The following is a 14571-nucleotide window of genomic DNA, read 5'->3' as shown; positions in this document are numbered from 1 at the left end:
ATTTTGTTTATTTTATAAAGTTATCTTGTGATATATATTTTAAGTATAACATATTATAATATAGTAATATTCTTATATTATATATAGTTAAATATAAATGTGCATTATAACTTTTTAAATACGTCCATCGACAATAGCCATTTCCTGTTTATTACAGTGACAGGAGGTATACATTTATACTTATAATTTTTCGGAAATGAATATAACTTGAATTGACTATTTATTTCTTGTTGTGTCTTTTACAATAGGTACATATAAAGACAGCATTGCTAATTAATAGTAAGCAACCAATTAGGTATTCAGCCGTGTACTATTGGTAAACAAAATTTATTTTTGTAAATTATAATTTTAATCTCGAGTAGTTGATAATTATATTTTTTTACTAATTAAAATAAATAAGGTCGTAGAAAAAGTATAGTATTCTACTTGCATGAAATGGCTATTACATGCTCGTTGAATAATATACTATAACATCTTTCCTAACTTCATAAAACTTTTGTAAATATGTGTCGTCTTTTTTTGTTTTCTTAAAAAATTTATTTTTTAATTTAATTTTTTTAATCAATTCTTTTGAACCAGATTGTTCTATCTACCAAAAAGGATATTTCCTTGATTGGCTTACCTTTTTATGTGGAATGCATTGATCTAGTATATGATAAAGAGTATTATAAAATTGATTGACACATATTTCTGGATTATTTGAATTTGAATTGATACATTCTTGCCAATTACTGTTGTATATCAGATAATGCAGTTGAACATAGTTACCTTTTTTGAAATTGTATGTTGGTGGTGGTGCAAAGTGATGCATATACAGTGATAAGTGCGCTAATAACTGGCAAAATAACGCAAACGACGGAAAACATAATATGTTGTGAAATAAAAAGAGATGAAACTAGTAGAGGTGGACAATTATCAATAGAAACTTATAAAATATACATTATATTGATAGTTTCACACCTTTAGACATATCGGAGTCAAACTGTCAAACATTTTATAAAATTCTCCTGTCATAGCGGCAGTTGTCAAACTCCTCCGATACGTCTAAAGGTGTGAAACTATCAATAAAATGTATATTTTATAGGTTTTTATTGATAATTTCCCACCTCTACTAATTTCATCTCTTTTTATTTCTTAACGCATTATGTTTTCCATCTTTTGCGTTATTTTGCCGGTTATTAGTGCACTCATCACTGTATATGTAGTTTAGTGGTGTGTCTCTGAATTAAAATAAAACGATTGCTTACCTGCCATTGGTTTAATATCAGCAGTTGGCCGTTCAGTGGAAGACTTTTCAGTGGTACTTGAACTAGTGCTAGGTTTTGATCCTTGTTGAAGGCCCAATTGCCTCTGCAACTGCGATATCCTTTGGTTAAGACTTTCAACTTCTGTTGTATGCTTATCTTGTTCCTGTTGTTTTTCTTCAAGAATATCGTCCCTCTCTCTTTCCAGCAAAGCTATTTTCTCGAGCAATTCATCAACTTTAGCAGAGTCTTCGCTTTCCTTTTCAGCTCCGTCTGATCTTCCCGGTCTATTAACTTCTTCCTTCAAGTTGTTGTTCTGTTCTGTTAAACTCACGATCCTTTCCTTGGCGTTCTTAAACAGCGCCTTAAATCTTTCTTCCTTCTCTTGACTGGTTTGCTTCAGAGTATCAATTTCCTTTCGGTAATTCTCTATTTGCTCCGTTGTAGAAGAAACTTCTTGATTTAACTGGTCAACAGTCTCTTTATGGTTTCTTTCTAATTCATTTATCTTTTCTTCTAATTCTGAACGCTGGCTTTCCAACAGTTCTTGCTTTTCAGCACTGCTCACTTGATCAGATTCGTGCTGTTCATTTTGCTGTTTCAGCGCGCTTATTTCTTTAGTTTGGTCTTCGCATTGAATCTTGTACTTTTTAGCTATCTTTCTAACTTGGGCCATATTATTCTTTAGCTCGTTAATAGTGGTATCTTTAGCGGCCGTTTCCTCAGTAAGGCCACGAGTTTCTTCCTTGAACCTAATTATTTCGGCACTTTGTTGATCTACGGTATTAGTGAGTTGTGTAACTTGTGACTGTAGGTTAGATACTTCGTCCCGTAATCTAATAAAAATATTGTATAATCATTATCTGTGCAACGTCAAAATATTGAAATTTTATAAGCTTATCTAGCAATATATAAAATAGGGAACTTGCATAAAATTTTAAATTCGAAAAAAATGTTATAAATCACAACAGAACATAATTTAAAACATGTATCAAAGATAAAAAAGTTTTGTTTGGCTTTCGTTTGGCCCCTAAAGAGGATTAAAAATTCAAATTATACCAGCCAGCTCAAAACGCGTCGTGACGTCATCCGTTTATATGTTTACATTCTTCCAACAAAGTAAACAGAATTTTAAATTAGACGTTATAAACATCAGTAGAAAATACAGTTATGTGACGTTACAAGTGTTTTTGATCGTTTGAACTATTCATAGAAAACTTGTACTTTTACAAAATGGTTTTATTTTCCGCAGTAAACCTTCTTTCCTTTCCTTCAATAACTATATCAAACTCCAATGTCAACAAACTGGTATATATCATTACAATGACATACGATATTTTTCCTTTATTCCGTGACGAGGTGTACCTAAGTAGGTGGAGGCCAATAAACTAAAGAAGAAGAAGAATATACCTAATTATAACCATAAACGGAACCATATAGTTAAACTGTGTGACGTCACGGGTCGTTTGAACTATTTTAAAATACAGAAGACTTTAAATTTGTACTTCTAAGTTATTATGAGTTTTTGAAGTGTAACATTTTGGAAATCTCATTTTTATACACAACTGAACATTATTATGTAATAAAAAAAATGTGCAAGTTCCATATTATTTAAAACGCAGAAAGAACTAAGAAAAATATATATGATAGGGACAAACAGAGAGATGGAGGATAACTGGAGGAGAGCAGCCAGGAAAAGAGATACTTATGAGGCGGATGCTGGACTCCACATGGACTATATAGCGCCATGAAAAAAAAAAGAGAGAGAGAGAGAGAGAGAGAGAGAGAGAGGGGGAGAAAGGAAAAAAGAAAGGAAAAATAATAATGGTGAAAAAAATAGACAGGAAGGGCAAATCGAAGGGGCAAAAAAATTTGGAGTAAGATAACACTAAGAGACAGGATATAAAAAAGAAAATCGTAAAGTTTTTGACACATCAGTTCTTCAAATATCTTTTAGAAACAAAACAAAAATTATACAATAACTTTTTTATTGACATTTTAATCTCACGTTTCATTGTCAAAATTACATACTGAAGCTTTATTTTTTTTCTAGTTTTTAATGGAAAGATACCTAAAGCGGGAGCAAAGCAGAGAAGCGAGAAACAGAGGGAATGAGATTTAAATGAAAAGGTGGAAAGAAAGATAAATAGAAAGAGAAGGCAGGAAGAATGGAGAAGAAACGGGATAATACCTAGAAAGGAAACAAAAGATAGAAGCGAGGAATAAAGGGAATATGAAAGTGAAATGGTAGAGTGGAACGTAGAAAAAAATAGTTAGAAAGAGAAGACAGGAAAAATAAGATAGGGAAGAGAAAATAGTTAAAAGGAGCAAAAGAGAGAAGCGACGAATAGAGTGAGTATGAAAGTGAAAGGTAGAGAAAATTCTATATAAAGAGAAGACAGATATAAGATAGAAAAGAGAGGATGAGAGAGAAAAACACTACAAAAAAGGAAAAGGAGAATCAAAGGGACAAAAAATTTGGAGAATGACAGAAGGAGACAGAACATGAAAGAGAAAATCTTGTGAAATCTCAGTTCTTCAAATAGCTCTTAGAAACAAACTAAAAATGATAAAATAATTTTTTTATTGAAGTTTTAATTTCACGTTTCACTGACAAAGTTAAGTTGATATTAAAATGATATTTTTTTATTTATTTATTTTTTTTAAGGGAAAATGCCAGAAATCGGTCAAAAGAGTAAGTAAGTAAGTAAGGTATGCTTTATTGTCAAAAAATTTTAGCAATTTGTGGACAAAGCTTATACAAAATAAAAAATACAATAAAAAACAAAAAATAGTAAAAAACTACAAACAAAACAAAAACAGAAACAGACACCAAGTAAATGGCGTGAGTTATACTACTTAATATAATTTTACAGTTATTAAGTACACATTAAAAAATTAAAAATTTTGCAAACAATATGTATACAACGTCAGAGCAAAAAGAAGGCAAACGAGGAAAGGGGAAAGGGAAAGTAAATCAAAAGTTCTATGCCGCTGCAAATATGTACACAAGTACTCGAAAGTAATAATCCTACAAGTCAATTTGCTGAATTCAAATCGTTTATAAAAAAGTCATTCACTGTATAAAAAGCTTTCTCCAGCAAATAAGCTTTCAAGGCCTTGCGAAAAGCGGGAAATGCTGCAATAGATTTGATGTTAGATGGCAGGTGATTGTACATTTTTCTCGAATTGTATAGTATAGAGCACTTAACCAGCTCAGACCGTGGGGTTGGCAGATAAAGATTATGATCCACGTTTCTAAGGGGATAGTTATGAGTGGGTCTCTCTGGACCTTCTGATGCATGTTTGCGGATTAAACAAACGGATTCAAAAACAAACAAAGAAGGAAGAGTTAATATCTTAAATTTTTTAAAGAATTCTTGGCAATGATCTCTGCTATTGAGTCTCAGGGAGTAACGAAGAGCTCTCTTTTGTAGTTTAAAAATACGCTCAAATTGAGTCGCACAACACGTACCCCAGAATGGAAGCGCGTACCGAAGATGAGACTCAAAAAGGGCATAATAAACGGTCCTAGATGTTGACAAATTCATTTCCGTAGCAACTGATCTTAGCGCAAAACAAGCAGAACTTAATTTTTTGTGTAAGGCATCAATGTGCAAGTTCCATTTTAGAGACTTATCCACAATAAGCCCTAAGAACTTCACCGAGAGAGAAGCGAGAAATAGAGGGAGTATGAGAGTGAAATGGTAAGTAGAGAAGGAAATAAAAACGTGAAGAATACGATAGAGAAAATACCTAGAAAGGGAGAAAAATTGATATAAAGAGAAGACAGGAAGAATAAGATAGAGAAGAGAGGAGAAAATGCCTAAAAATGGAGAAAAAGACAAGCGAGGAATAGAGAGACTATGAGTGAAATGGTAGAGTGGAAAGCAGAGAAAACTAAATAGAAAGAGTAAGAGTAAGATAAAGAAGAGAGGAGGGGAGGGAAAACAAGACAAAACTCCAGAACAAATTGCTGTATATTAATCTACAATAATATTGATAAAAAAAATTACCTGGTTATTTCTTCTTGCTGCTGACTACTCTGGTTCTTCAAAGTATTTAGTTTCTCCTCAAGATTACTCTTCTCCTGTTTTAATGTGTTAACATCATCCGTTAACTTGGTAATATTGGCTTTTTCAATTATCAACTGTTTGGATAAGGTCTCCCGTTCTGTCTGCAACTTCTTCCAATCTTCGGGACTTGTTCTGTTCGTCTTTTCAATAAGCATATTAGCCCTCTGTCTCCATCTGGTACATTCGGCACGTAATGATATATTTTCACTTTGTAATTGGTCAGCCTTTGTTGTGAGCTCTCTGTTCTTCTCCTGCAAAGGTTCGACTTCAGTTTCGAATGTTTCTGCTTTGCTTTGGAGGTCTGCTAATTGGGCAGCTAGAGTATCTCGTTCCTGTCTTAGAGCTCTATTGCTGTCGGTGATGGCATTAAGAGTTTCTAATTTACGAAGTACTTCTGCATGTTTAGCAGCGGATACAACAGAGATCTCCGTTTTCTGCCTCTCCGTTTCAACAGACTCTTTAGCCTCATCAAGTTGCTTTTTAATCATTTCAAATTGTGTCTTCAATCTGGAATGTTCAGCTTCAACTATGTCGGCTTTGCTTACAGCGATATCTTTCTCTTGTCTTAGATATTTAATAATCTTCAGAAGTTGTTCAGACGATTTCGTTTCATCTTCTGTGAATGATTTCGAGAAGGAGGTATCACCGATAGATGTATTTTGGGTTTGACTGTCACTGACTTGGGCTTGTAGGAGTGCAAGCTGTGTATTGAGGGCTTGTATTTGATCATGCAGAAGACTATTCTGAGAATCCATATCTTTAAATCTCTCATTAAGCTCCTGCTTTTCGTTTTGGAACAAATGTTCTTGTTTTTCCCAATTCTCCTTAAATTGTTCGAGAGCTTCAGTAGCCTTCTGTCTTTCGCTTTGTAATTTATTAATTTCTCCTAAGGCATTATCAAGATCCTCTTTCATAGCAGTAAGAGACTGCAAATCAACAGAGTGTAAGGTAACCTCTCGTGCATATTTATTTTCAACAGCTTTCATTTGTTCAATTAACTGTCTATTTTCAGATCTAGCAGTTTCTAATTGTTGTTTTGCTGTCCTTAAATCCATATTTCTGATATTCAGTTCCTCTTGAAGCTGCATGGACTTGCTCTTTCCTGCATTCGTAATATCTTGATCATCTAACTGTATAGAAATTTCGCCTTCCAGTTCAGCGCATTTTTCTTCTAGTTCTCGTATGCGAGCTTTATGCTTATCTACTTCTTGCATCAACGATTCATTTCTCTCCATGGCATCTTTAACTTGTTTTTCCGACGCCTCTGCAACCTTGAAATATTCATCAGAAGCTTCTTTAGCAGTTTTTATTTTCTTCTTTAACGATTCATTTTCAGCTTGTAGATCAGCGATCTGCTGTTCTAATTCTCTTACTCTTCTTGTCTCAGCGCTACCGTCAGGTACCATAAACATTTCACTCTTAAGTTTTTTACCCAACTCTTCATTTTGGGCTACTTTAGCCATCAGATCTTCCCTAACTTCCGCAACTTCTTTGCGCAATTTTTCCGCTATCTCCCGTTCTTCTTCTGCTCTCTTCTCGATGGTTTTATTTTGAGCTGATAAATGATCGGACAATTGTCTAAAATGATCTTGTTCTTCTTGCAGTCTTCTGCGTAGAGTAGCACATTCTCTATGAGCTTCATCAAGTCTATTTTCCAATTTAAGTTTGCCTTCCGCGTCCGCGCGTTCGAGAGAAGCTTTAATAAGCTCTATATTTGTCTTCATAAGATTTTGTTGATGGAAGTTTACCTTCAGCGAATCTCTTTCCTTGAGAAGACGTTGTTCGGCATCCTTTAGCAAAGCATTTTCTTTTTGCAAATTGCCCAGCATAACTTCTGCTCGTGAAAGCTTCGTTTGGCTTTGTATTGTTTCATTTTTCAAATAAGTAGCTGCTTGTTCATGCTTAATTATCGACTCACTATAAATCTTATTCTGCTTTTCTAATGCTGTTATTTGTTTCTTGTAAATGTCAACGTTGTTGTTGAATACTTTGAACTTTTCTTCGTCATGTTCCGCACGAGCGCTCAGTTTACAATTTAATCTTGTCAGTTCCTTAACCTCACCGCGCATATTGTCTAATTGATCAATCAAAATCTTTTCATTGGCTGACTTTTCTTTACGATAAATATCGTTTTCTTCTTTCAAATGTTCAACATCTCGCTTTAATTTTTCAACTTTAGCTTCATATTCTTGAACCTTTTCTTCCAGCTGCGTTTCGGTTTCCGTGCGGATTTTGGGTTCCCCATTTTCAGAAACATCAGACATATGGATTTCTTCACCAGCACCCTTAACAACTTGAGTGTATAAGTTCTTATACATGTCTTTTTGATTTCGGAGGGTGACCATCATTTTTGTTTGCTTTTCACGTTCTTCGAGTAGTTCATCTTGTGATTGCATAAGTTCTTCTACTTTAAGTTTGAGTGCGGCAATCGCAGCTGGGTCGAGGCTCTCCACTTCTTCTTGGCGAGCCGATAATTCTCTAACCAAAGCCAGAAGTTTTAAATTGTTAGTCTGCAATTCAGAGATATCATTGAAAGTAACTAATTTCTTGCTTATAATGTCCGCTGAATTGACACTATCACTTAAATCATTATCAGTCGATGTTGAAGACGACCCAACTCTGGAGTTCTCAACCTCATTTAACAAAACAACAACTTGTCGTGATAAATCAGAGACTTCATTTCTCAATCTTTCATTTTCTCGTGTTCGAATTCCCTCAGCTTTTTTGCACTCAGCATTTGTATCACGAAGTAATTGTATTTCACTGCATAATTGGTCATTGGCATCCTTTAAGGTATCTATAGTTGTTAAACTTTCTGAATAGTCTTCTTGCATTTTTCGTACTTTTGGTAAATTGAAATCCATTTCTTTGACGATTGCATCTACGTAGTTGTTTGATCTAGCACACTCTTCTTCCTTTTCAGTTAATCTGTTAGAAACATTTACATATCGTGAATATAACTCTGAATAGGTCATACCAGGCTTCACAAGCTTCGATGAGGATTGGTTTGGTGAGATACCTAAAAATAATCATTTATGTAGTTAAATAAGGTATGTATGTATTACATGTGTATACAGTCAAGCCCGCTTATTAGAATACCCGTTATAGGAATATCCCGGTTTAAGGAATAGAAATTTGAGGTCCCGAAACGTTTCTAATAGCAACCAATGATCGCTTATTAGAATATCCTGGTTATCCTTGATGTTTGACTTGAGTAAGCCGTTCGATAAGTTGATCATGTATTCATTAGCAAAAAATTGGGTTCTTTAGGTATTAGAGGTCCCCTCAATGATTGGCTTATGTCTTTTCTTAAAAACAGGAAAATGATAGTGAAAATTTATGATATACTATCCAGCCCATATGACATAGACATGGGCACCCCACAAGGAAGTGTCTTAGGTCCACTTATTTTTTTTATTTTTATTAACGATCTTCCTTCTTATATATCTAAAGGCAAGGTCCTTATGTATGCAGATGATACGTGTATAATTCTCTGTGATTCTACAGAAAAAGGTTTAAATGAGAAAATAAACATTGTTCTTAATGAATTTTCAAAATCGTGTCATAGTAACAAACTCATGATAAACTATGATAAAACAATCTCCGTCAACTTCAACACTATTCAAAGATGTCCACCGAACTGTAGTTTTTTGTTTAATAATGTTTTAGTAACACAAACCAAGTCAGCAAAGTTTCTAGGAACAACCTTAGATAGCAGTTTGTCTTGGGTACCACAAATAAATATTACTTGTAAAAAATTAAACAATTGCTTTTAACTTCTGTTGACATTAAAACAAATGTTAGACAGGAATACATTACATTATTATCAATTTATTACTCTTATGCATATTCTGGTATTTCATATAATGTAATAGTATGGGGCCAATCGAGCGACATACAGTGAGTTTTCGTTCTTCAAAAACGGCTGATTCGACTAATATTCGACTTACCATTCCGAACTTCATGTCGAGATACTTTTAGACATTTTAAAATCTTAACAGTCCCATCTATTTACATCTATAAAATAGTTTCATATGTGTTTAAGAAGAGATTTAATTTGTTGAAATTTTCGGATGTACATTCATACAATACCAGGTATAAAGACAACTTTAAACTCAGGTATCGCTTTATATAATATGCTACCAGAACAATTAAAGAACTCAAACTCAACAACTCTGTTTCAAAAAAAAAACTTAAAAGATTACTGGAAAATGGATGTTTTTATTCCATTCAGGAATTTAAAGACAGGCCTTATGAACTGCGTGTAGTGTATAGTGTTTTTGTATTGTTATCTGTTTTTTGACTTTGATTATGTTGTGTATGTTAACACACTATATTTTATATTATATGTAATTGTAATTATTTTTAGTTTTAGCTTATTACTTATTATTATATACTTATTATACATTTTTTTGACACATCCAATCTGTATATTTACAGTGTAAAGGGATTAAATAAATTTGATTTGATTTGTTTTGATAGGAATACTTTTGATTGGCACGAAGGCTATTCCAATAAGCGGTTTTGACTGTATAATATGACTTTACAAATGTCAAATTACAAAAGTACAAAAAAATGCTTGAAAAACTAAAGATCAGAAAAGCTACATGTAAAGATGGGACACCAAATGAATTGTTGACACATGTTGGATCAGCAATGCCGGATTAACTGACAACATTGAAAAACAAGATTATAAGACACAATAAAATACCTGAACATAATTTCTTTAATAATTTTCCTTACCTTCACTATCGAGCATTGGTCTTGAATTATCTAATAATTCATTGGCTGTCTCTAATTCCTTTTTCAATAACTCAAGGCATTCATTCTTCTTTGCAATAATCTCCTCTTTAGCCAACTCAGACTCTTTATGTTTTGTTTCCAATTCTCCATATTGCTCAGTGGCATTTTTCAATACTTGTTGTAACTAAAAAAAAAGTTTTCACAATATGTCCCCAATTTCAGACTGTGAAAATACAATTTGCCAAAATACACAACTGTACATGCACAACAGACAATGAACAATATGATGATAGTTTGAGATCAATCTAGTCTAGTAGAAAATAGCATGATTTTTGTAATTTTTGTCATTTATTTGTTAGAATAATATTATCACTCATCAGTGCATTTAATAATAACTTTTATGCTTTATCTCTATATAATGTTTTATCCCTTCCGAAAATAAGTTGGCTTGTGCTTGTGCTACACAAAATATCAAAATACATAGTTTGAAATTTTGTATATACAGTAAAATCTCACTAGTCCGGCACTATTAAGAATTGTAAAAGTTTTCTTCTCTGACATTATTGTTATAGTTGTTCCATTATATAGTGCGGTGGAATAAGTGTTGCTTCCCCCCCTGTTAACTTGTTTATTTTAAGAATATAAGCAAAACGCTCGGACAGGTCGATTTTTAAACTAACCACAGTATATTATAGCATCAACGTTTCAAACTTTACACGATCCCTGTTTAGGTGACAGCCATAACTTTGATTTTTTTAAATGGGAAAGTACATCATGTGACACCTCATTTAAAAGCTCTTAAAATACTGATTTCAAAAATGTATAATACTTTAATCCTGTTTGAGAGCGTACGCGCAAAATTTCGGTCGAATTCTTTCTAAATGCAATCATTTTTTTCGAATCCTGAAAAAACTAATAAATATTTTTGAAACATTTTAAACGCAGAATGAAATATTACAGTATTCTCGATGGTCCAAAGTCCCTGAGAACTCCTATAATGTTTATTTTAATAAGTCACAGTGGTGAAAAAAGAGAAAATTTAGTGTGATTTTTAATTTCAAATATATCATTCAAAATAAACTTTTTGTTTATTCTAAGGGACTGTCAGCCCTCGGTAATAATATCTTTCATTCTGCGTTTAAATTTTTCAAAAATACTTATTAGTTTTCTCAAAATTCGAAAAAAATAAATGCGTTTAAAAAATGTTCGACCGAAATTTTGCGCCTACGATCTCAAAAAGGATTAAAGTATTATACATTTTTGAAATCAGTATTTCAAAAGCTGTTAAATGAGGTGTCACATGATGTACTTTACCATTTAAAAAAATCAAAGTTATGGCTGTCATCTGAAGAGGTATCATGTAAAGTTCGAAACGTTGATGCTATAATATACTGTGGTTAGTTTAAAAATCGACCTGTCCGAGCGTTTTGTTTATATTCTTAAAATAAACAAGTTAACAGGGGGGGCAACACTTATTCCACCGCACTGTATCTTTGCACAAATGTCATGATTCATTTGCAAACAAGTGAAATCAAAACATTAAGTGAAACATAATATGTTAATATGTAATATTGATATATACTGTCAATGTAATAATTAGGAAAAGGCTATTATTAGTGGACATATTTTATAAAGTTATATTGTATATTTAATTATGTTATAATATATTTAACACAATATAACTTTATAAAATAAACACAATATAAGTTATAAATTCCAATAAACACAACAATTATTGCGCTAATGTCACTGTCACTGAAAATGATAAATGTCAAAATTAATATTAAACAGGGTACCAAAGACATGCCACATTATTTATTCCTATTTAACTTATCGTGGTTTCTATAAACAAGCCGTTTAATTTTGCGATTATAGTTTCTGTGAGTAAATAATTCCATGCAAGTGCAAAGATATAACGGAAGAACTATGTATATTATAGCATGTCAATAAAAATAATTTTTTTCTATTTACAATTTTTAATATTATTTATTTATTTATTTATTATTTATTTACGGACCAAAGTCCATTAGTACATGATACAATTAAATTAAAATGTCACACAAATTAGAAAAATAAGATCTAGTAGGTACAAAATTGGTAAATACATAACAAACAATAATAAAGAATAAAATTACTTGCTCTCATTTAACAATTGAGAGCTAGAACATTTTGAAATTGACAAATACAACTTATCCTAGAACAAAGACAATAACAGTAACAGTAGTTGACAAATCAGTCTTGAAATTAGAACATTAAGTTAAGTATAAATGTAATTTATATTTGTATGATATAAAAGCACTATTTAAATTAATTGTAATTTTACATTTGTTGGCAAAAAAAATTATTTTGAAAATGGCTTGCTGTCTGAAAATGGTTGCCGACCCCTGCCATAAATATAACAGTATACAGGGTGATTGATTAGTGGGGTAAAGCTCAATAGATCCGCTATAGTAATAGATAGCAATAAAAGTTAATAACAAAAATTGTAACCAACTTTGAGCTTCACATTTTAAAATTAATTAGAATGTTACAGGGTGTTCGATAACATCGTGGCAGACCAAACTTAGGTTTTTTTTAATGGAACACCCTATATTTTATCTTATATTCGAAATCTTAACTTCCCTATTACAAAAATATAAAGGTCTATCATGTTAAACAGGGTATTTACAAAGTTATAACCAATTTTCTATGAAAATCGTAACAAGTTCAGCTCCCTGTATAAATAAAAATAAGCACAACATCAATGGTTTATTGGTACCATATTTTTTGTTGATTGTAAACATTTTTAAGAATGGTCGATATTGCTAATTTTCTTTATATCGAATACAGGGTGAGTCAAAACGCAAGTACATTATTTTCTCAGTAATTTTAAATGGAACACGCTGTATTTTATGTAACTATCGAAAAGTACCGTTACCGTACTTTATTTTTGTATAGTATTCCCTATGTCTAAATTAATTAGTTTTGAGATATTTTCATTTTTCAATGGACCAGTAATGTGTCCACCCAGATCACCAAAATTTAATAAACCGGACTGATTTTTTTGGGGTTACGTTAAGAATGAAGGTTATAAAATGCCTCAACAACAAGGGATGAGATGAAAAATAGAATACAAAGTGTATTTCGAAGTGTTAGTTTACAAATGCTTCGTAGTGTAAATAACTCATTCACTCAACTCATTTTGAACACCTTATGTAATTAAATAAATAAAATATTTTACTAAAAGTAACTTTTAATTTTTTCAAAAATATTGTATTTTGTGTTCATGTTTTTTTTTTCTAAAATTTTATACTGATAAATTATTTTACATTCTTTATTTGTTAAGTTGTTACATTTACATGCAAACGTAGTTTTTAATTGTTTTCACAAAATGTTGCATTTTGTGTTTGTGTCTTTTTTTGTAAAATTTATGACTAATAAATTATTTTCTTTCATTATTTGTTACATTAACATACAAAAGTAGTTTTTAATTGTTTCAAAAATGTTGTACGTTGTTGTTGGGTTTTTTTGTAAAATTTATTACTAATAAATTATTTTTCTTTCTTTATTTGCTACACTGTTACATTGATTACCGGATTGATAATCAGTAATCTTAAATTATCAGTTTTAACAAAATTAATCATGGCTTACTTAAAATTTGAAAAGATTTATACCCCTAATTAATAATTTGCTCTGAAAAATGAAAATATCTCAAAAACTAATTAATTTAGACATAGGGAATACTATACAAAAATTAAAGTACAGTAACGGTACTTTTCGATAGTTACATAAAATACAGGGTGTTCCATTTAAAATTACTGAGAAAATAATGTACTTGCGTTTTGACTCACCCTGTATTCGATATAAAGCAAATTAGCAATATCGACCATTCTTAAAAAATTTTACAATCAACAAAAAAATATGGTACCAATAAACCATTGCTGTTGTGCTTATTTTTATTTATACAGGGAGCTGAACTTGTTACGATTTTCGTAGAAAATTGGTTATAACTTTGTAAATACCCTGTATAACATAACAGACCTTTATATTTTTGTAATAGGGAAGTTAAGAAGATTACGAATATAAAATAAAATATAGGGTGTTCCATTTAAAAAAACATAAGTTTGGACTGCCACGATGTTATCGAACACCCTGTAACATTCTAATTAATTTTAAAATGTGAAGCTCAAAGTTGGTTACAATTTTTGTTATTAACTTTTATTGCTATCTATTACTATAGCGGATCTATTCAACTTTACCCTACTGATCAATGACCCTAAAGTAATTGCATATTTTAATGTGGTTTTGGGTCCAGTGCTTTTTGTGTTATACATGGACTTTTTATTTTCAGTTCTCAAAGAGGCTAATATTATATGCTATGCAGATGACACAGCCATTGTTGTTTGTGAGAGCACTTGGGAAAAAACTCTTACCATAGCAGAGGAAATCATGGCAAAAATTAAAAGTTGGTTTGATGTCAGTCTGCTTTCAATGAATATCGAGAAGTCCCACTTTATGTGCTTCACAAT

At 31.7% G+C, this 14571-nt stretch overlaps 1 protein-coding gene across 2 annotated transcripts in view; it reads right to left on the bottom strand.

The window, feature by feature from the left end:
• The window catches only part of LOC114344080 (nucleoprotein TPR), a 77946-nt gene that overhangs the window by 52823 nt on the left and 10552 nt on the right, over positions 1-14571 (bottom strand). For both annotated transcript variants that reach the window (XM_028294935.2, XM_028294943.2), the window contains exons 4-6: positions 10064-10247; positions 5261-8339; positions 1248-2080 (exon numbers count right to left, since the gene is read on the bottom strand). In XM_028294935.2, the coding sequence (XP_028150736.1) occupies positions 1248-2080; positions 5261-8339; positions 10064-10247 (4096 nt within the window). The remainder of the gene's footprint in view (positions 1-1247; positions 2081-5260; positions 8340-10063; positions 10248-14571) is intronic.

The sequence above is a fragment of the Diabrotica virgifera genome, chromosome 7, assembly GCF_917563875.1.
Source record: "Diabrotica virgifera virgifera chromosome 7, PGI_DIABVI_V3a".
NCBI classification, from domain to species: domain Eukaryota; kingdom Metazoa; phylum Arthropoda; class Insecta; order Coleoptera; family Chrysomelidae; genus Diabrotica; species Diabrotica virgifera.
Note: the sequence above shows the minus strand (reverse complement) of the source record. Positions and strands in the feature narration are given on the sequence as shown.